A 21,808-nucleotide genomic window follows, 5' to 3' on the forward strand; every position below is an offset into this window, starting at 1 on the left:
GTCTTGATAGTAAACATACTAGGTTTGTGGGCTTTGTCTCAACTACTCAACTCTGCAATAATTACTCAACTCTGCTGTTGTAGATCAAATGCAGCCATAGACCAGACATAACCCAATGGATGTCCAATAAAATTTAATTCACAAAAACGGACTGTAGGACCAGATTTGGTCCTCTGGCTGTAGTTTGTTGACCCCGCCCTACACCATGAGGTCACCTCTGTTCTGGGGTTTTCAAGTCCTGAAGGTATCCCAACTTTGAACCTGGACCCAAAAGAGCAGGTGCTTTTCTCTCTGGCTCCAAATCAGAGAACTTGCAAAGTAGATACAAGACTAATGGGAAACATATAAAAGGGATTCCTATGCTCCAAAAGGGAGTTTTTTTCCCTCCCCTCTGGAAACCTGCAAAACCAGCATGTTCTCCCACTGAATTATCTGCATATGTATTTTGTCCTTCCTTATTCAGAGCTCTTCTGCATTTAATCTTAGTGAAATAATTCCTTTATCTTTTAGGAGATAACCATAACTAAAGAAAATAATTTATTTCATTCCAATCTTTATATTCCTAGCCCTATATCTTTGAAACCAAACCATTATCTTTCAGTTAGAAAAGGGACATGCACCACACATTTAGAACTTTACAAGTGACTGTTTATGGGTTTGTAAGATGCTGACTCTTAACAGGTCATCTCCTTGGGCAGGGAATGTAGAACTATGTAGTTCTCTCTATGCCTTTAGGCAATAGATATATCTGCTCCCCAAATTACTCTCAAAATCAGGTGAAATGATGGTAGCACCGGGGTAGAGAGGACATTTCAATGAATGTTGTGTCAGGGCAGTACTTTATGGCAAAATTTTATGTCCCAAATATCCACTTGAGCACTGAGAATTCTGGGTTTCAAAATTTGATAGAGGCAGGAAGGTATCTCATCCTTATTTCAGGTACAGACTGAGTCTAGTGTGGGAGAGAGGGAGGCAGCTAGAATGGACATAGGATATGAGAGAGAATAATGCTAAGAAATATCCAGAAATTTCACACACTTAGGAAGAGCAAGGAGAATCTCCAATGGAGACTATTTCAGCTTTTTCCTGTTTCCTTCCTCTGTACTCCCTTTGGCTCCTTCTCTCTTTCTAGCTCTCATCTTTCGTCAGACACACTCTGTGGCAAACTTAAGCCCCAACCACAACCTTGAGAAATTCCAAATGGATTTTGTCAGCAAGGCCAACACCCCACCCCCCCACCCCTGCTCCAGGCACAAGAGCTGGGCTCAGGCCCAGGCCCAGGCCTGGGGTCAGTGGCGGGAGTGGGAGTGTGCAACCCACAGAGCAGGGTGGCTACAATTTCAGCTTTTACTTAGCTCCACTGGAAGCCAGAGGGAGGGAGAAAGACAGATGAATTGTAAGTCAGGCCTCTTTGCCTCCTCAGCTCCAGATGAGCTCTTCTCCCTTAGCCTTTCAAGTGGTTGGGAAGCTGGGGAGTGGCAGTGGCTGGCTAATTTCCAGTTGGGCAGCACTCCTCCTGTCTTTGCTCCTGTTTGTTCCATGGGAAACACTCAGTGATGCTACAACAGATACTTTCCTCTCAAGACTCTACAGTGGTGAAGGACAGAAGGGCTGGGAGAGTCTCCAGTTCCATTCATCAGTTCTGACTCAAATACTATGGTACTTGCCGCTAACCGTATTAGGCTGACACCATTTCCATCCTTCTGTCACACCTGGAACCCAACCACTAGAGGACCTGAAGTCTTGGGCTGGAACACTGACGGAGTCCCTCAAGGCATGTTGGTATGTTGGTATGGCTGGGTACTTAGGAAGGGGGCTTGTAAAGTTTAATGTTTGTGATCAGTGTGGGGGCATCACCTGGTGCTGTAGTCCTAGAAACTTCTAGGAAAAGAAATGGAAAGAGTAAAGTAATCATGTGGCGGTATCACAGGGCCCAGTCTAGGAGTCTGGAATAACACTGGAGGAATCTTCTGCCATTTAAAACACAGAGCTTAGCAGGGCAAACGCCCTTCATGGCAACAGCCTAGGACAGATACCATTGTTATAAACATGCTTCTTGTCATCCATCGCATTCCTCACCATCTGAAGTTAGGGTCCTCCTGGCTTCACATCCTTGGGCCATGTTATTTTCCTGGTTAAAATATGAGAAAACAGACTGGGATAAGAGGAAGAGACTGGTGAACGCATACACCAGGGATTGAAGGGGTAGACATAGTGTGGATATCTACCAGTCTAGTTCTCGGAAGGAGACAAGAAACAAGGCAAAAAAAAAAAAAAAAAAAAAAATTCAGAAAAGCAACAATTTTGGTTGAGGCCTTAGGGAATCATGTGTTCCCTTGTACTGCTGTAAATGTAGAAAGAGGGCACTTAAAGAATCTTCTTCTGTTCTCAGCATTACAGGTGCCTTCTTCTACCACAGCCATACTATTCTAAAGTGGCTTTGCATGTCTAGACCAGGTACAGAAATGAGTGTGAGGGAAGTGGGGGTGGGCAGGAATAGAGAAACATGGGGGCAAAGTCTTTCATTTTCCTTGGGATACTAAAATTCATAACTATCTAAGTACACTTCCTCAAACCACACCTCTGAATATGAGGCTTCAACCATTTGTCTTTCACATTCCAACCTCTTAATTGGCCCAGAGTTCAGTCTCCTTCAGTCTCTTAAATTCAGCACTCTCCCTTCTCTTCCCTACAGAAAAGGATCTCTTGATTCAGACCCTTGAGTAACCTAGTCTTAGATTAGGCGTGGTAAGCAGCGACACTGGTGTAGGAGGGCTCTCCGGGATGCTGCGAGCTTTGGTTAAGAAATAAAGATGAGGTCTGGAGGACCTAGATTTGCCCAAGGAGCCCCCAGGCCTCTCAGCCCAACCCCAGTCTCCAGTGTGGCCAGCACGTGGCCCCAGTCCTTAAATTCTAGGTATGACCCTGGAGCTTGGTATTGTCACTTCAGTCCTCACTGATTCACCCCTATTCCCTGGCTCTCGCCTCCGCCGCCCGCAGACTCCAACCCCCACATCGGACCCCGCCCGGGGTTCAGCTCTAGCACCCGGCTGCCTCTGCTGCAGCCGCTGCCATGGTGATAGATCTCGCGAGAACTGCCGCTCGCTGCTGCGCAGCTCTCGCGTGACTGGGGAGGTGGGAAGTATCTCAGTCTGGGGGTGGGGGTGCGCCGCACAGCTCCTGTCGCCGTCGCGGCTTCCGGTGCTAGGTAGAGGGAAGGAAGGAGGGAGTCAGGGAGCGGGGCCAGGGGAGCAGCCGCGCTGAAATCGGCTGGGGGAGCCGGAGGGAACAGAGCAAGAGCCAAGCGGAACCTGCGGGGGCGGAGGCGGCGGCCGCAGCGGCGAAGCTTGAGAACAGGAACAGGTGAGGGGTTGGGGAGGGAAGGCGGATCCCGGTAGAGGAGAGGCTCGGGGTGGGGGCTGAGGAGATAGAGCCCCCCTGTCCGGCAGTGCCAGGCCTGGGGCGGTGTGGTCCTTCCCACCCGGGAGCTTGGAAAGGGGCGCCGGGCCAGCCTCACTCCTGCCCCCGCATTTGAAGGACGCGAAGCTGGGGTGGGGGTGGGGGGCGCACACAGATTTGTCCTCCGCCTCGCACAAGGGGGCGACCTGGGCTTCAGTTAGGTTCCCTTCGCCTGCAGAAGGTGGGCTTTCGAGGGGTCAGGGTTAAGGGGGAGGAAAGCAGTCCAGGCAGAGGTGATGCGGGGGCGGTGATGGCTGTTTGTATCCTTTTCCTGTTAAAGGGCTAGAATGCTGCTTTTTCCTTACCCCATCTTCCTCTCCACCTTAGTAATAGGAGACCAGAGAGAAGCCTTGCTGTTGTGACACCTCCTCCCCCTATCATGGGGCAGGGGTGTGTAGGGGGTTTAGGGAGTAACCGGCAGGGCAGGCTAGTGGGGCACCCCAGGGGCACTATTCTGGTGGAGGTTGCGCGTTCGGGTCTTGGGAACCGCACGTTAGGAAGAGGGCAGCAGGTGGGGAGCGGGGGGAGAGGAGACAGAAAGGGGAGGGGGATTTGATTTTGCCTGGAGAAGAGGTGGTGCCATTCTCCCCCAGGCGAAGCGGGGGCGGTCTCACAGGAGGAGGGAGCATCGTGTCGCTGGCTCTGAGTTTTGTCTTCCAATCCGCTTTCTTTCTTTAGGAAGTACCAGGATTCCCGGAACAGAAAATGGAACCATTTCTTACACCAGTGTTTGCGGAAAGGAGGGGGAGGTGGAGTTCCCTGATCAAACGGGCCGCTTGATTAACAAAGTGGTAGCTCCTCTTTTGGGGGAGTTCCCTTCTTTCTGGGTTGTATTACTGCCAGTCTCCCTCTGGCCTGGCCAGGAGGAGTGTGGTATGTGGTCAGGAGTGAGAAGAAATAGTGAGGTCATCTGGGTGAGGGAGAAGTGTAACTTAAAACCTGTCTCTGCTGCTGTTGGATTGGGTCACCGCTGGTATATGGCATGAAAGTTTTATTGGTAGGAGATCTGCTGCAGGAGTCTGAATACTTGGGTCAGTGCAACAGGACAGAATCTAGTCTCTGCATACTTCCTTACCTGTTTCTAATTTGCTGCCATTTTGTCTTGAGCTTGTTGTTGGGGTGTCTCCACTTGCTATGACTGGAGTGGGGTAGTGAATTGGTCATTGCACATTAGACCTGAGTTTGAATAACAAGTCTGTAAAAGCTCATTCTAAGAAAGAAACTGATCCATTGAGCTCACCTTTTCACAGAATGAATCATTGACCTTGGATTCAGCCGGGAAGGGGCCCCATGTGTTACAGGTTCACGTGCCTCTTGCCTCCTAGCTTAGAATGATTACTTTGCATAGTCAAAATTTTTATGCGCATGTCTTGCTTTTCTAAAGAGACTAAGCTTTTTGAATGCAGGAATTGGAACTCATTGCCTGTCTCCCACAATGCCTGTGCACACAGTAGGCGCTCATGATGAATACAGAATGTGACTGGATAGAACTCAAGTTTTTTGACTATGGTTTAAGGAGGGAGAAAGAGATGGCTTGGCTGTCAGGGAGAGTGACTGGAGATAGCTGAGCGGGAGTACAAAGGCCCTTAGCCTTTGTATTAGGTTGGTGCAAAAGTAATTGTGGTTTTTGCCTTTATTTTTAACCTTTTAAACTGCAATTACTTTTGCACCAACCTAATAATTAAGAAGTCTTGGTCTCTCCTCCATCCTAAAAGGCACAAAACACACATGGATAATGGAAACTAAGATCCAAAAATAAAACTGTTACTAGAACACAGTCATTATTTATCTGAAATCCTAGTTCTTCTGCTTCCTCTTTGTGGGCAAAGGAGTCCGTCCATTAGCTCTAAGTCCTTCAGCATGTTGTCTGCAAATGGGGATCCTGGAGATTATGGAGGAGAGAGCCGATATATATATGCGGTGCCTGGTACAGAATTGGTGCCAGTGAATGGTAGCTGCTATTATTAAATTGAATGGAAGTATAAAGGAAGGCAGACAGCAGGCTGGGAAGAATGTAAGTGAAGTCTTAAGTGCACAAAGAATCATACTGTGTGTGTGTTCATCTCTGCTGCTCTCTTCGACTGGAGTCATAATAAGGGGAAATGGATTCAGAGGACAGTGGGTGGGATTTGTTGGTTAGAAGAAGGAACTTCTTTAAAATCAGCTTTGTTAAAGCCGAGTAAATAACTGAGGGAAATTGTGGAATCTGCTTCCCTATATACTTTTAGACATGGATGCCAAGAGGCCTGAGACTCAAAGCACATTACTGTGTTTGGCTCTCCTCCTCATTTTTGTTGCAGGTGCATTTAGAGGCAAAGTGGTATAGTAATTAAGAGTGTGGACCTTGGAATCATAAAATTGGGTTCAAATCCTGTCTCTACTATTACTAGTTGTGTGATTTTGGTGAGATTACTTGCTCTCTTTTAACCTCATTTTCCTCATCTGTAAAGAGTATGATAACAATAGTACCTATTTCATAGTACTGGCTTGAGAATCAAATGAGATAATACACATAAAGCACTACTATTGTACAAAGCACATACCGTGTTTCCCCAAAAATATGACCTAGCTGGACAGTCAGTTCTAATACGTCTTTTGGAGCAACAATTAATATAAGACCCAGTCTTATTTTACTATCATGTAAGACTGGGTCTTATATAAGACCGGGTCTTGTGTTAATTGTTGCTCCAAAAGACGCATTAGAGCTGATTGTCTGGCTAGGTCTTATTTTCGGGGAAGCACGGTAGTGAGCCCCAAGTAAATATTAGCTGCTATTGATCATCATCATTGCAATAGTCATAATAATATGAGCACTCAGGCCTACCTTAAAGGCTCACAAAAGAAGAACTTGCAGCCTGAGGCGCCTGTGTGAAGGGATGCTTGTTACCATGACTTTCTGTGCTGGTTGTAGGCTTATGAGCAGTGAAATCTTTTTTCAGCCTCTGCCTCACAGAGGCAGCTCCTGCTGCCTGAGTGGGAGGTGAAGCTGGAGCAAGGCAGGGGCCCTGAACCATCAGCTTGGATGTAGGGTGAGAATGTGGGGGCTCAACAATAGTGTTCATGTTTAAAACAGTCAGCATGACTCGGATGACTCTTCCATGAAGGTGCACCCTGATTGACCTAGGTCAGGATTTAGATTCCTGGGCCCCATTATTTTACGTCTCAATGAGCATTTCAACATCTTCCATTTCCTGGGCGACTCTTTTCGTTTAGTCACATCTCCTTTAAATGTCTGCCTCTGAGTATGTTTCAAAATGTACTATATTAAGGTCCAGAGTAATTCTGTCTACCTTTTCTAACATCTGTCACAAATATAGATAGCTTTTTGATAATGAAAAGGCCTGGGAAGCATTTGGAAAGCGTTCCACAAATGTTTGAACGTTTTGTATTGTAGTGTGGGAAAGAGCTGGGGTAGGGATTCCATGAATGTGTTAGAGCTTTGTCGTGGACTTCTGCAAAGGATCTGCTGTGTAGCGTATGGACCAGAAATAAGGAAATGGCTGAGATTTCAGGTAGCCACCATTATCACTGTATTCCTGAAGGTGAGATGACTAGGTGTGGCAGGTTTCATGGTACCTTTTAGCTCTGCCGTTACTGGTGAGAGCCCGGCATAATCCTTCCTTTATGTGGTTATACATAAGAATGTCCAGCATGAATGTTTAAACTTCAGCATGATTTAGCATGCGGTAGAACATTTGTCCTTTGTTGCAGTGGTTTTTGCCCTCTCCCCCTTTTAAAGCAATCGAACCTTACCTTATTAAAATCTTATTTGAAGTTTAATACATAAAACGGATGAAAGTGGAGCTGCTCTGTAAAGGGTGGTGGGGGAGAGTTGGTGAGCATAACTGGAGCCTCTCATGGTTTCTCCTTTCCCCCAGGAAGCCTCTGAATCCCATCCAAGGAACCCTTGAGCTCTGAGAACATAGAAACCACTTCTCCAGTTTGTCAGATGCAGGAAAAGGATTGGGGATTACCCAAAGAATAATGTCTTAACCTCACAAATGTTTTGCTACTATCAGTAGTACTGTGCTTCTCAACAGCAAGTATGTGTAATCTAGCTACAGATTGTACTGCTGGAAGCGGGGGACATGAAACATGAATAAGGCATGGTCCCTGCTGGCAAGGGGCTCATAGTCTGGGGAAGTACTTCCCCAACTTTTCCCCATCAGGGCATACACAGAAAATGGTGATAGTGAGACATAGCTGCTTGCAACCCAAGATGTCGAGCCCAAGGGCTCTAGCCACTTTAAGTACTGATGGGATCCGTATCTCCAGCTGCCCTGTAATGCGTTAAAGGCATATTATTTGGGAAGTTCCAGCTCTAGAAACTGAAACAGACAAACGTGAATAAAACATACTGTGGTAATTCCTAGAGTAGAAGTGTGTTTGAGGTGATAAGGGATCACAAACAGCTTATTCCCGAAGGTAGGCAGTTCCCTGTCTTCCGTATCCTTAGGGTGCTCTGTCCAAATCCTGGCTTCTTTCTTCATCTGTTTGCTGGCAGCTCCATCTTGACCTGCACAGTGGGACCAGATTGGGGGGCAAAGGTTTATTAGGGCTTTAGGCTGACTAATGGAATTTCAGTGATTTTGTAATTAGGAGAGTATAGTGTTCTCAGTATTCAAGGCTACAGGTGGGAGCAATGGAGCAGCCGTAGAATATCAGGAGATGGAGCAGTTTAAACTGGTCAGATTCTAAGAAGAGGGCAAACGGAAAGCTTTGGTTAGAGAGCAGTGCCACAGAAACAAATGAATCTAGTTTTTATCTGGTCACTGTCTCATATGGCTAAGCCATGTGTTCTGAAACAGACCTGTTGCTGTGTTCTGACTCCCTTGCTGAGGGCTGTCCATGGAAAAAGCCAGACCCTTCCCTGGTGTTTGGGTCTCTATTGGACGTGGTGATTTAGGATCCTTCTCTGCTTGTAGTGGGGCCTTCTTCAGGTTGTCTTGTGCTGGAGTCATCTTGGACTAGAAGGAAAGCGGGCATCATGTTTCTGACCTGAGCCTAAACACTGCTAGTTGAGTTAAGTGGAGCCTAATTTTAACTCGATATGTTTTCATTTATAACAAGGTCATCCTTGATTGCCTAGTAGCTAAAGTCAACAGGTATCTTTCAGGCCTTATTTATTTCTTTATGCCTAACTTAGTGTGGACACCCAATCAGCATAGGGCATTACAGACCAGAACTCCTGGGCTTAAGCAATCCGCCTGCCTCAGCCTCCTGAGTAGCTAGGGCTACAGGTATGCGCCGCCTCGCCCAGCAGGCCTTATCTTAAATTGATCTCTCTACAGCCTTTGACCTTCCTTTTTTAAATGTTTGGTTTTTTCCCCTCTCATTGGTGTCTATGATGTCTTACTTTTTAGATTTCCTCTCTACCCCTCAAGTTGCTTCTTACTCTCTTTCCTGGCCTCCTTTTCTGCCCACTGCTTTAAATATTGATGTGCCCCAGGTTTCTGCCTTTGGGCTTTTCTCCTGTCCCACCGTACGTACTCTCCCTAGGTATATCAGTTAGGATGTATCAGTTGGCAACAGACAGAAAACATACCTGTGACTCAAACAATAAGAGGATTTATTACAGCATATAGCAAGAAGTCTAGGTGAAATAAGCCAGACATAAAAGGACACATATTATGTGGTTCCACTTACATGAGGTACCTAGAATAGTTAAATTATAGAGACAGAAAGTAGAATGGTGGTTGCCAGGGGCTGGGAGGAGGGGGGAATAAGAGTTACTGTTTAATAGGTAAAAAGTCAGTTTGAAAAGATGAAAAAGTTCTGGAGATGGATGATGGTGATAGTTGCACAACAAGTGAATATTTATGCTGCTGAATTGTACATTTAAAAATGGTTGAAATGGTAAATTTTATGTTATGTATTTTTTTTACCCCACACTCATACAAAGTTGTTTAGATATAGAGGACTTTCTTGTTTGTTTGTTTGTTTGTTTTTAATCCACCAGCTTGCCAGTGGTAATAAGGACCCACATTTTCTCAGTTTTTCTGCTCTGATATTGTAGAGTTCTTAGGTCTGTCCCTTCATGGTCTCAAGATTACTCCAGCATCTCATGTTTCTACGTCAACATCCAAAGACTGAACAAGAGAACATTGCCACATGTCCTTTTTTACGGTTGAGGAAAACTTTCCCAGATGCTCCCAGAGGACTTCCCTCACATTTTTTTTGGCTCGAATTAGGATACGGTCATTCGTAACTCATTCACTGGCAAGGAAAATGAAATGCCCACACCCTTCAGGCTGATAAGTTTTTATACCCGAGGGCTAGGGAAGGGTATCTTATACCTTGCTGCCCCAACATCTGAACAGATTAGAGTTTGTTAGAAGAAAGAAGGGAAAGAATGACTGTTGGGTAGGCAGCCAGGAACTGCTGCCATCCTGGATCGTCTTGGTTCCTCCATGGCTTCGTTTCCCATCTGCGCGGGTGATTACCAAGTATCCAGTCCAGACTCCTCTGCTGCACTTCAGACCTTAGCACCTCAAAATCAACATTTAATCTAAAATCAAACATCTTTACTCTCAGATCTGTTTTTCTTGTTATTTTCCATCTAAAGAACTGCCATTGAATCACCCAGGCCAGAAACCAAGACTCATCTTTGAGCCTTCTGTTCTCCTCGCTACGTTTAATCCGTCATTAAATCCTGCAGATTCTCCAATTTGATGTTTCCAATCTGCCCTATCCTCTCTATTGCCACCTCTAGTCGAGAGCTTCTGATTTCTTATCTGCATGACTGTACCTCCCCAGTTTTCTCTCTGCTTCCAGTCTCTCCCCTTTTAATTTATTCCCTAAACTGCTGCCAGAATGGTGTTTCTAAAGCACATATCTGATCACATGTCTTTGAGGCCCTTCGTGATCTAATCCTTGCTTCTCTCTCCAGCCTCGTCACTTCTTTGTATTCACCGTGCTGCGTCTCAATAAACTACTTCCCAGTTGCACATGGCTTTGGCTAATGGAAATTGCTCTCTCTGACGCAAGTTTTAATGCCTTTGCAGACACTGTTCCTTCTGCCCCATTCCCTTTCCTTTATTTGCTGGTTACTTCCCACTTTTCCTTCAGGAGTCAGCTCAGGTGTGACGTGAGAATCCTGTCTGGGAATCGTCCTGTACCGTTTAGTCTTGATGAACTGCCTGGCATCCTTTCCCCATAATGCTATGTGCTTACCCCACTCTTATCCTCACAGTTTTGTAATCCTCTGTTTATGAGTCTTTGTCTCCCATTGACTTGAGTTTCATGAAGGCAGAAACTGTCTTCCTTTCTGTATCCCTAGTTCAGTATACTCAATAAATGTTTAATGAATGGATGGAAGCTGACATCAGAAGCTGATTCTTGGCTGTGGGAAATCTTTGAGTCCAGTAGAAGTTGTTGAGGTACTAACCTAATAGTTCTTATGTGCTGACGATTACAGTGCTCTTGAGACAAAAACTTAGAAAGTTTACAGAGGTCATAAGCCAGCTGCACTAAGCAAACTAAATACAGGCATACCCTGCTTTTGTTTACTTAAATTTTATTGGTCTGCTCCATTGACTGTGCTAAAAATAGCATCTCTGTTAGTGATATCTCAGCTTGAAAATTATCTGGAAACAAAGCTGCTTTTTAGTGCACCCTTCTTGGCAGCAGAGGGTTTGGGAGACTCTTGTCTTCTCTGGACCTATGCCACCTGAAGAGGCAGAGGCCCTGCCAGATCAGGAGTCTCCTCAGAGGTGTCTCAAGACCTGCACTGGAGCCAGTCGCTTGAGTCAGGTCGGGGGAGTGTACATGGCAGGTTGAGCTGTGATCTCAGCATCAACCTGGAGAGTGAGGCAGGCGTATTCCTGCAACACACATAAGTCAAGATGGCTGAGTGACGGCAACAGCCTGCCTCTCCTGGGAGAGGGAAGGATGGGATTGGGGACGGAATGGTCCTCAGTGAGGACATCCTGAGATGGGGCTTAAATCAGCCAATGCACTTGATTGAACTCCTGCAATGTCCCACACAGATTTTACTGGAACACATTTTTAGAACTCCTATTGTTATTTTTACCAGTGATAACAAAGTGACTATAAAACAGAATGTTGAGATACCCGCTTTGTTAATAGAAGTACTACTGTATTCCATTTTTCATCTTGAGCCACTCACCTTCAGTTTTAACTGCTGATTCTTGGTTTCCACCAGCCCATGGAGCCCTGGCATTTTGCCCTATCCACACAGGAGTGCCATCTGTGTTAAAGAGAGTAAATAATAGGCTCTACAGTATGTAGGGAAACAATCCAGCGTTTTTTGTATTTTATTTATTTATTTATTTTTTGCCATTCTGCTTCCCAGAGCTTTTTATAGGAATGCTTTATGGTGAAAGTGAGAATTGGCTATATAGCCAAAGATTCATGTTCATGGCACGAAGCTGAAAGTTACTGCCATCCTGGTGGTAGGGTAGCATGCTCCCTGGTAATAGACAGGGACAGAGAAAGCCAAGACGAGAAAGCCAACATCCCCTTTAGAACGCTCATCTGAATCAAGCTCCTGATTATATTAGAGTCATAGTGTCCATTAATTTCAAGGCCCTGGGCTGCCCCAGGGAACACAGAGTAACTACTTGGATATTTCATCAGTTCCATCAGCCCCATTGCTTATTAAATGGCAGGAGAGAATTCCACCAGTTTTAGTCTTCCAGTCCTTTCATGTTGTTCCCAATCCAGTCCCAGGGTTAGATATGTGTGGAAAATGGCCAAGAATCGACAGGATATCTAAGCAACCATCTGTGCATTACATAGTGATAGCAAGTACTGCTAGGACAGAAGAAATGATACAAGGACATACTCAGATGAGGCTTAAATCCGTGCTTGATAGAACTCCTATGGTGGGTTTGGCGCTGGGAGTGAGGATAGGTACAAAATAAAGTAGGCATAGTCCTTCCCCCTGGAGAATACAGTTAAATTCAAGAGATAGTCAATGTACAGACTTAGCAAAGCAGGAAATAGCTCCAGAAGGTGATAAGTGCCACATGAGTGGCTCAGATAATTCAGGGACCTTGATGTGGCATGCCAGGAAATAAAATAAGTGTAACGCTGGGATCAGCTTTTGAACCAAGACTTTAACATGATAGCTTAGCAAAGAAGCAAACCAAAGGACAGCGTATGCATGTTCGGGGCCAAGAGGTATTTTTCAGCCACTGCTGTACTCACGGTTGATAATCATTTAATCAGCAATAGTTCCCATCATAAAGGACAGCAAGATAAATGTGTAGTATAAATTCAGCTCAGAATCTCAGCCAAAGCCTATTACCTAACCTTTAAAGCAAAGTATCATTTGGAGCTGAAGGAAGGGCTACCTGAGCAGGAGAAAAGATGAAAGCTAGGAAGACTTTACTGAAAGGTTTAAATTTCTGAAGGTGATGGTAGCAGAACCAGCAGTCTGACTACCACAGATTGCCAAGGTTGGTGGGATCTGATCTTACTAGCTGGGCCAGTATCCCTACCTGCTCCAGGGATCCTTGAGAATCTGTGTACCTGGGTGGGTTGAGGCAGGATGGGCAGGGAGGATGGCCAGTGGGCGACTTGGCTGAAGTTGAGCCCTAAGGTTGAGCCAGCTCCTCTCCCTGGGGTGTGAGCCCTCTGGGTCAGGGGCAGGGCGCATCTGGGGAACCTACAGGGAGCACCACGCCTGGTTCATTAGTGGATGTCTGGGGAAGCCTTTGAAGATGAAACATTCCATAAGCACTCATTGTTTCTGTTTTTTGGACAAACTAGTACTTTGGTCTCCAGGGGCTGTTGATCTGGCCCCTTTGTACTAGTATGGAATTTGCTGCAAACTGAGGAGACTAAGAAAAAAACAAACAAACAAACCTGACATAGTTTTTGCAAAAACAGCTAAATTCCCACCAAACCCCCAAGCTTTAGCTTGTAAATTGGATTCCTCCCCATCCACTTTTCACATTCTTGGGTTTGAGTGCACTCTGTCTTGACCTGTTCCTTCGCCTGCTGGGTTTGGGGTGTGTGTGTATCTCTGGTTCCCAGACTCCATAGAGAATGCCAGCAGCTGGCATATGGTGATCACTGAATAAGCTGCCCGCTGATGCCTGTCTCCTGCAGGCACAGAGAACTGGCTGGCACGGGCGATTCTGAACCCCCATTTCATTGTTGTTTTAAAGATGCGTTTCTGTGGCTGTCCTGTGCCATAGGGAGGGGAAGGAAGAAGAGAGGGAATAGATGACTCTCTGATCCTGTCTGTTGGTGGGCAATGGTTGGAGTGGGCATTTTGTCTCCTTATAGTGGTTCTTACTGCTCCCTTCATTTTTTTCAGCAGGTGTTTGGTAAGGGCCTATTATGTATCAGGCATACACATCTGATCTGAGTAAGCTGCTAGGGAGGGCAGTAGAGACCCTGAGAGTTAGTTCAGTTATTCAACTGCTATGGGCCAGGCATTCTTCAAGGGCCCAGGAACACAGCAGTGAACAAAATAGGCACGGAGCCTACGGACATAGTAGGTAGACATAGTAGGAGGAGAAAAACAATACAGCAAGAAACAAATATGTGATGTGTCAGATGGTGATAAGTACTATGAAGAAAAGTAAAGTGGGATAAATGGGGTAGAGAGTGGTGGCGGTGGTGGTGGTGTGTGAGTGTGTTTTGGAGGTGGCTATGGAAAGCCTCTTTGATATCGTGACACTCAGACACCTGCAGGAAGTGAGGGAGTACTCATGAAGGTTGTCTGGCAGAGGAAGCATTTGAGGCAGAATAAATAGCAAGTACAAAAGGTTTGAGGCAGGAAAGTGTTGGGGAATTGAAGTGGAGGAAGCAAAGGGGAGATATGATGAGAGAAACGGGGAGAATGCAAGTTGTGTAAGACCTTACAGGCTTTGGGTTTTACTGAAGGGAGATAGGAAGCCAAGAGAGGGTTTTGAACAGAGGAGCGACATGACCTGATTTTGGTTTTAAACTCAGTCTGGCTGTGGAGAGTAGACTGAAGGGGGTTAGAGAAGAAGCAGGGAACGAAAGCCTCATTGCAGGTGACCGTGTGGAGCCGCTGTCCTTGGATGGGCCGTGGCAAGTCTAGGATTTACCTGGCTGAGGAATGAGGAGTAGCCTCTTCCCACACCTCCTGCCAACTCTCAGCATACTGGTGTATGAACAGGGCACAGTTTAGCAGCCAGCTTTTCACAGAACAGAAAGGATCAGCATCTTAGGCATGCTGCTTTCTTATTTTATCCCCATTAATTTTGGTATGTAGAAGGAAGGTATTGCAGAAATAGAGGAAGGGAAGAAGCAGTCTTTTGAGTAAAGCAAAGAGCATGAACCTGCGGAACCTGGCAAGCCTTGTTGGGAGTCACAGAGAGCCACTCCTCATTCCACTCCCTCCTCTCTCACCCTTTCCAGAAGTCTTAGGGTAGTGTTGGGGGAGGGAGGGAGGGGCATTAATGATGTCGCAACACCTTCAAGTATAGTGTAGATTGTCGGAATGGAAGGAACTTTAGAAATCTAGTTCAGCACCCCTCCATTTACAGTGGAGCTATGGGCAGGTGAAAGGACTCCCCAGTCATATAGGTAGATTGCTGGCAGAGCAGGGGTCCTGAGTGTTCACTGCTTTGTCTCCACTCCCAAAGGTTCAGATGTGTCTGAGTGGGTCTCAGTCTGCATAGTCCTCCAGCCATGACTTTGACAAATCCCATTTACACAAGATCCTGACAAGCAGATGGCAGTGACGAGCTTACATTTCTTTGCCTAGGATCAAGTTCTCCGTACCAGGGACCAGGTGAAAACCAGACTGCCACCGCCCCCACTTGGGCCCTGCTGTCCTCAGAAAGCAGCTGCTGTGATCATGGGCAACATCTTTGGGAACCTTCTCAAGAGCCTGATTGGGAAGAAGGAGATGCGTATCCTGATGGTGGGCCTGGATGCTGCCGGGAAGACCACCATCCTGTATAAGCTGAAACTGGGGGAGATTGTCACCACCATCCCCACCATTGGTAAGGGCACAGCTCGCATGCAGGCTTTCATGCCAGCAGCTGAGCCAGGCAGGGGGCCTATTCCTAGATTCCCCACCCGGCCACCAGGCAAGTCCATGCAATTTGTGGGGTTCAGGGAAGGATGGTTATTTAGCTCACTAGCAGGTGTTGGGGCTGCCGTTTGCCCACCTACCCTGGCCTTCTCTGATGCGGGAACTTCTGCAGCCTGGCACTCAACAGTTGCCCTCAGGTACTGAGCTGGTTTGTTCTCTGTGCTGTTTGGAAAGCAGGTGACGGCCTTTGATGTTCTTGCCAGAGGCCTGGAGTTGCTTCAGTTTAGATCCTTGGTGGCCCTGATCCTGGTTAAGACCTGCTTGTGGGAGGGAGAACATTTGCCTGATGGATGGGACTCCGGATTATCATTCGTAGCTGGTTCTGCATTTGGGGCTCCAGACTATAGCTCACTTTTTTTTCTTCACTCTGCTTCGCAGGCCCCAGTTCTTAGCTGAGACAGACTCTGGTGACCACAGTACAGGAGTGGGGCCGAGTCACTTCTTTGTAGGAGGGAGCGCCAAAGGCTGGGAGAATGAGTTGGGAAGGTTGGCTCCCATTACCCAGGCAGTTGTGAACCTCCCGGTTGGCCTTCCTCATCCTCTTCCACTTCTCTTAGTTTTTCTTTTTGGCCTTTGGGCAATGAGGGCAAGACATGCCAGTTCTGAGGAAGCCCTAGTTTTCTTTCCTTTGCTGGGGTCATGGCCGAGGCTTGGGGAAACCGAGACCCACCCACTGGGGCATTGTTGGAGGCCAAGTGGCCCAATTACCTGTTTTTTTCCAAAGGGTTCAATGTGGAGACAGTGGAGTACAAGAACATCAGCTTCACAGTTTGGGATGTTGGTGGCCAGGACAAGATTCGGCCTCTCTGGAGACACTACTTCCAGAACACCCAAGGTACAGCCTGTGAATCGCCCAGGGACTGCCGTGGGTTGTTGGGTGTGAGCTGAGAGTGTGGCTGTTGCTCTTGGTTATGGGCAGCCAACTGGCCCTGCTGCAGCTCCTAGGGGTGGGAGAAGAGGAGCAAAGGGAGCAGATATTTGGAGGGTATAAGGAAGGGGGCACCTTTCGGTGGTGAGGGAGGGAAGTTCGCGTGTCATTCTGTGCAGCCCGTGCTCTGCCTCCCTAGGGCTGATATTTGTGGTGGACAGCAATGATCGGGAGCGAGTGAATGAGGCCCGGGAGGAGCTGATGAGGATGCTGGCAGAGGACGAGCTCCGGGATGCAGTGCTCCTCGTCTTCGCAAACAAACAGGTGGGATGTCTCCCCGCCCCTGGATTAGAGAGAGGGCAACCTGGCTGCAGAAATCAGCGGCCTTGGAGCTCATTGTGTGGAAAGCCCTGGGACTATGTTCTCAATTTTGGTAATGTGGGAAATGGGATTTTTTGGCTTCTTTTTTCTTTTTCATTGGGGAATACTGGGGAGCAGTGTGTTTTTCCAGGATGTCGAGTCGTTGTTTTTCAGTCTAGTTGTGGAGGGCATGGCTCACGGGCCCATGTGGGACTCGAACCGGCGACCTTAGTGTTATGAGCACTGCGCTCTAACCACTGAGCCAACCAACTGCCCTTCTGTGGCTTCTTTATGCTCCTCTTGTCCCCTACTCTGGCTTTAATTAACAACATTTCATCTTCAGGGATTGGTGTCATAGAAAACATCACCTCAAATCCCTCTTTCATCTTACCTATTGTCTACTTCAGTGGAACTGCTCTCACTCCTACGGTCAAATAGACTCGATTCTTTGCCCAGTCTGAATCACTTCTCCCATATTTGGTTTCCACCAACCAAGTGGAATGACTTCTAATGCCTTGGATCTGGCGTTCTGGGATGACTAAATCCAAAGCTGCTCTTTAGGCTCTTGTTCTGAGTCCCTATGGTGGAGGAGGAAAGGGTACTGGTATACATCTGTTGGTACGTAGATGAGTGCTCTAGAAGCCTTAGAAAGATCCTCAGGCTCCTTTTTGTGTGTTTTCATCTCGCTCCAGGATTTGCCTAATGCTATGAATGCTGCTGAGATCACAGACAAGTTGGGCCTGCATTCCCTGCGTCATCGCAACTGGTACATTCAGGCCACCTGTGCCACCAGCGGGGACGGGCTGTACGAAGGCCTGGACTGGCTGGCCAATCAGCTCAAAAACAAGAAGTGAGAGCCAGGCAGCCCTGTCCACCCACCCCACCCACCCGTGACATGCCTACTGTCTCCCTGCCCCAGCCCTACCCCTTCCTTCCTGTTGCCAGTATGGTCAGGGCCCTGGGTATCATGTCCGCATGCCCAACAGGAGCCTTGCCTCTCCTTCATGCCCTCCTTTCCCCTGTCCATGACCAGTACCCAATTGCTGTCCTAATGATGAATCATTCCAATTTACCAGATTTAAAACAAAAACAAGGTTGTTAATGGTTTCATGGGGTGCCCCCCCAATCCTCTGAGGTTCGGGAGGGGGTGGGGTAGTCTCTCTGTTTGCTTCGTTTGGCTCTGGTTGCTGTGCTCTTGGCATCTGAGTCCCTCTTCCTACAGGCAGGCCCCTCTCCTACCGTCTTCCTTTCCTTCGCCACCGTCTCCCAGTTCTACATGGAAATTGCACGGGCCTCTCTGTGTGCCTGCATGTGTGCGCATGTATATACATGTATAGAGAGATATATATGTGGGGGCCAGGGAGAAGGGTGGAGGGGGTGGAGTGCAGCTCAGGGCTTGGAGCCAGGACGCTGCCCACTCTAGCCTGTCACTTGTCCCTCTCATGTTGCTGAGATAAAGGGAAGTAGGTGGAGGGAAGGCTGCCCCAGTCTTGCACTGGTTCCTCTCCTCTGTGCAGGTAGGTTTTCCTGGATGATAGGCTAGATGATGGATTTTCCACCGCCATCTTCCTCGTACCCCTCTCTCCACCCTGCTTAGGACAGGGGTGTGGCATTTATCTCTAGATGACTGTTCCCAAGGAGAGGCCGTTCTTCCCTGCCTCGTTAGTGGGCAGGAGAGAGGAACCCACTCGCTCGTATCAGCCCAGTGTTAACTGATTCTCCCCCTCATCCTAGGTCTGTTCCTCAGGAGCCTGAGGGGGAGGTGGAGTTAGCAAGATCACGGGGTGTGTTTGGGACCCAGAGTATTGGGGGGAGGGCCTTAGGTTTTCCATCTTCATCCTCTTTTGTTTTTAGGAGAAGGTGAGGCATGGATCAGTCCTATTTCTGCTTTCCCTCCCCTGCACCCCCACCCCTCCCAGTCTTTTGATCTTGGGGGCTGAGTGGCTTACCTGTCCTTTTTCAGAAGTTTCCTCACCCTAGTAGTCCTGCAGCCTGAGTGGCTGGGTGGCTGAGGGGGAGTGGGGGTGATATGGCAGACCTCAATATCAATTCCCCTATTCTTCAGTTCTGTTTTTCTGGAAAGTCCATGATGTGCTGAAGGATGGAAATTTTCTCTTCTGTTTCCAGACCCTCAGATGGTCCTACTGTGCCTCCCACCTCCATCCCAACAGCTCTCCCCTGCCCTCTTCACCCACTCGAATAAATGGATATGGGTGTTGGAGTGAAGGAAATAGAACTCTGAAGTGGTTGTTGGTGCTGGTGGGATGCAGGGGTCTTCAGGGTCCTCCCCCTATTACCATGTAGTTGTTCAGAAGCTGCTGCTACTGCGTCTCTCTGTCGACAGGGGGCGCTTGTCCCTGAGGTCCTGACTTCTGCGGTTTCTGTGAAGCCGTGCCTTTTCTGTGGGCTCCTGTGTGTGCTGGCTGCGCCCTGAGCTCCAAGACGGCTGCCCATACCTTTCTGCTAAGGTCAGGACCCAGGGCCCCCCATAGCATGGCTGAGGGACACCTTCCCAGAAGGGCTGTCCCAAACCCCAGTCCCTGGGTCCAGGCTTCCTGCCACCTTTGTCTATAACACATAAATCAATACCCTTTACCCCACCCCAGACTGAACTGTGAAAGAGAGGTTCCAGGGGTGTCTCCCTCAGTGCCAGTTCCTTAGTGATGTTTTACTTACCCAAGATGCAGTGGGTGTGTGCAGGTCTCTTGCTCTCTAGGCCTTTGTGTGTATGTGTGTGTGTGTGGTGGTGGAGGGAGGGCGGGGTGCTGGAGCTTCTATTTCATTTTAACATGTATTCATTCCCTGACCCCACAGATGCTTCCCTCCACGCTTTTTTTTTTTCCGCCTCTGTCTCTATTCCTGAGATTTCTTTGCTCCTGCTGCCTCTCTCCCTGACCTCTTTCCTTTGCCTTCTAACTCATTCAGTGCTGTTGCCTGTTTGTCATCCCTTTCCTTGTCTCTTTCCTACTTAGGATCCCCCACTCTATTTAATCTTTGTGGTCGGTGAGAACTTTGCCTCTTCTCCCGTCTCACTCCCTCTCTGACCCTCCCTAGTTAGATGCCAGTCCCAAATAGGTTTTCCTTATTTCAGGCCCACCCCCACTCGTTTTGGGGGGCTCCCGGGACCAAGGGGCTAAAGGTGTTAGGAAACAGCCTTGGAGGTTGTTGGGTGCTGCTCCAGATCTGTCCAGCAGGGGGCAGTAAGTGATCTTCTAGTGTATCCCTGGCTGCTAGACCCTTGGCAGGGGTGGACCTTTCTACATTCCCATTCACCTACAAGTTCTTTTGGGATTGGGTGTTTCATTCCATTTTTGCCCACTCCCTCCCTCACTCTGCTCTGGTAGGTTTAATTTTATGCTTTCCTTTATTCCAGCCTTTCTTCTCCTTGGGGATTCTCCCACTTCTCCCCCAAAATTTGTTTGTGGTGTTATAGTGGTAACTGCAGTTCTGAACTGATTTTTCTCTTCTTTTTTCCTCCTCTGGAATGTAGACTGTGTATGTTTAATAACTCACCTTCTCTCTCCTTGCTCAAAATGTGGGATACGCGATGACTGTGACCCTGGTTGGAAATTAAACTTGTTTTATGCAGCTTTGGAGCAGACCTTCATCCTTGCTGTGCAGCAGCCATTGGACAGTTGTTTAATGGTGAGGGGAGTTCTGCCTCTCGTCCCTCTCTCCAGACTGCTCCTGTCAGCAGAGGGGTAAAGGGCACTTGACTTGGAGGTTATGGAGGAACGGGGGCTCATCTGCACACTGCTTGTTACTCCCTCCCATTATACCACAGACGGAGGCCTGAGTGTGGTGGGCGCCAGAGTGCGAGGGCCTTGTGACTTTGCTCCTCTAGTTCTAAAGGGTTTAACCCTGAACTTAGCTAATTTATCACCTGTTGTCCACTTGAGAGACTTCAATGTCTAGAGGACCCTGAACTCTGAGTGCCCCATACTGCCTTTATTCTCAGACGTCCCAGCCCTGTGCATAGGTGCTTCTAGTGGGAAGAGGGTCCCCTCATCCACAGATTGGCGTCCCCTCACTCATTTGGTTCTGCGCTTTGGCAGTGAGTAAGCCAAAGTTTGGGTAATGTAATGATCTTGATCCTCCTTGCAACTGATGGCCCTGTGTCCCCTCTGCTTTAAGCACGCAGTTCCCTGTGGTCAGTATGCCAGCCTCATCCAGATATTCCACAAACATCTTGGGGAAAAGACCATTTTCATAAAGCTTCCGTCCTCCCATCTCCCACCACTACTCTCTTCCTCTCCTGCTACCATTGTCTGGCTCCAGGCAAAGAAAGGGACGGTGCTATCCTTGGGGTGGGTGAGGTCGGAGTGAGCCAGGCAGGCTTTCCCGACTCTTAACCATTTTCTTAGGCTTTGGGGACAGAGGTCCTTCCACCCTGTTCTGTGGGGAAGGGAAAGTATTAGGCATATATAAGTTTGAGAGCCCCAAGTACCAGTACATCATTTATATTCAGTTACCTTCCTGTTCCCTTCCCAATTTTCCTTTTCAGCCCCTCTCCTGTTATTAAAGTAAGCCATCACCCTCAAGGATCAGTGCTTCTGTCCTTATGAAACTCTTAAACTACAACCAGACATCCCTCTATCAACTCTGTGAACTTTGAACATTACCCACTTACCCTTCAAAATCAGATGAAACTTTCTTCCTTCTAGGCTCCTCAAAAGTCCCGCTTGGTGATTGAGGTTATAAGCAGTTAGGCGCTCCTTTCCCAAGTTCTTCATTTGTATACTAATAAATAGATACGTTCTAGAGCTACAGCCTCTCAGAAGATAATGATAATGGAGAGGACTTCAACCGGACGGCAGGCCAGTGGTGGTCTTTTGACCCCTGAACAAACTTGGGAAAGAGGATGACCTAGTCCCTTCTGACCCTTAGCACTCGGTTTAGAATGCCGGGAAGGGGGTGGAGGGAGCCCTCTTGTGGCAGTTACTTAAACCTTCCAGCTTTTTTTTGGGGGGGTTATGGGGGGACGAGAGGGGAGACTTAACCTGGAAGTTATATGCTTAGCACCCAACTCTTAGGGCAGACAGCAACCCCATCTTCCCAGAACGTGAGTAGTTCTTTAG

General features: G+C 47.7%; 1 protein-coding gene across 3 annotated transcripts; it reads left to right on the forward strand.

Moving 5' to 3' along the window:
- The first annotated feature begins 3,131 nt into the window (after positions 1–3,131).
- ARF3 (ARF GTPase 3) lies at positions 3,132–20,318 on the forward strand. Of its 3 annotated transcripts, XM_074325756.1 has the most exons (6): positions 3,217–3,363; positions 4,138–4,208; positions 15,170–15,410; positions 16,227–16,337; positions 16,570–16,694; positions 17,423–20,318. In XM_074325756.1, exons 3-6 carry the CDS (start codon positions 15,263–15,265, stop codon positions 17,582–17,584), a joined length of 546 nt encoding a protein of 181 aa, XP_074181857.1. In that variant the 5' UTR covers positions 3,217–3,363; positions 4,138–4,208; positions 15,170–15,262; the 3' UTR covers positions 17,585–20,318. The 3 variants fall into 3 exon arrangements, with proteins under 3 accessions (XP_019580239.1, XP_074181857.1, XP_074181858.1); XM_019724680.2 differs by lacking the exon at positions 4,138–4,208 and having other exon boundaries at positions 3,132–3,363; XM_074325757.1 differs by lacking the exons at positions 3,217–3,363; positions 4,138–4,208 and adding an exon at positions 3,377–3,640.
- Positions 20,319–21,808: the final 1,490 nt, after the last annotated feature.

The sequence above is a fragment of the Rhinolophus sinicus genome, linkage group LG02, assembly GCF_036562045.2.
Source record: "Rhinolophus sinicus isolate RSC01 linkage group LG02, ASM3656204v1, whole genome shotgun sequence".
In the NCBI taxonomy this organism is placed as follows: Eukaryota; Metazoa; Chordata; class Mammalia; order Chiroptera; family Rhinolophidae; genus Rhinolophus; species Rhinolophus sinicus.

Excerpts from the sequence above, each read along its gene's own strand:
- ARF3 (XM_019724680.2), top strand. The coding sequence starts at position 15,263 with ATGGGCAACATCTTTGGGAACCTTCTCAAGAGCCTGATTGGGAAGAAG. Across the intron at positions 15,411-16,226 it reads CACCACCATCCCCACCATTG|GGTTCAATGTGGAGACAGTG; the intron begins GTAAGGGCACAG and ends TTTTTTCCAAAG. Across the intron at positions 16,338-16,569 it reads CTACTTCCAGAACACCCAAG|GGCTGATATTTGTGGTGGAC; the intron begins GTACAGCCTGTG and ends CTGCCTCCCTAG.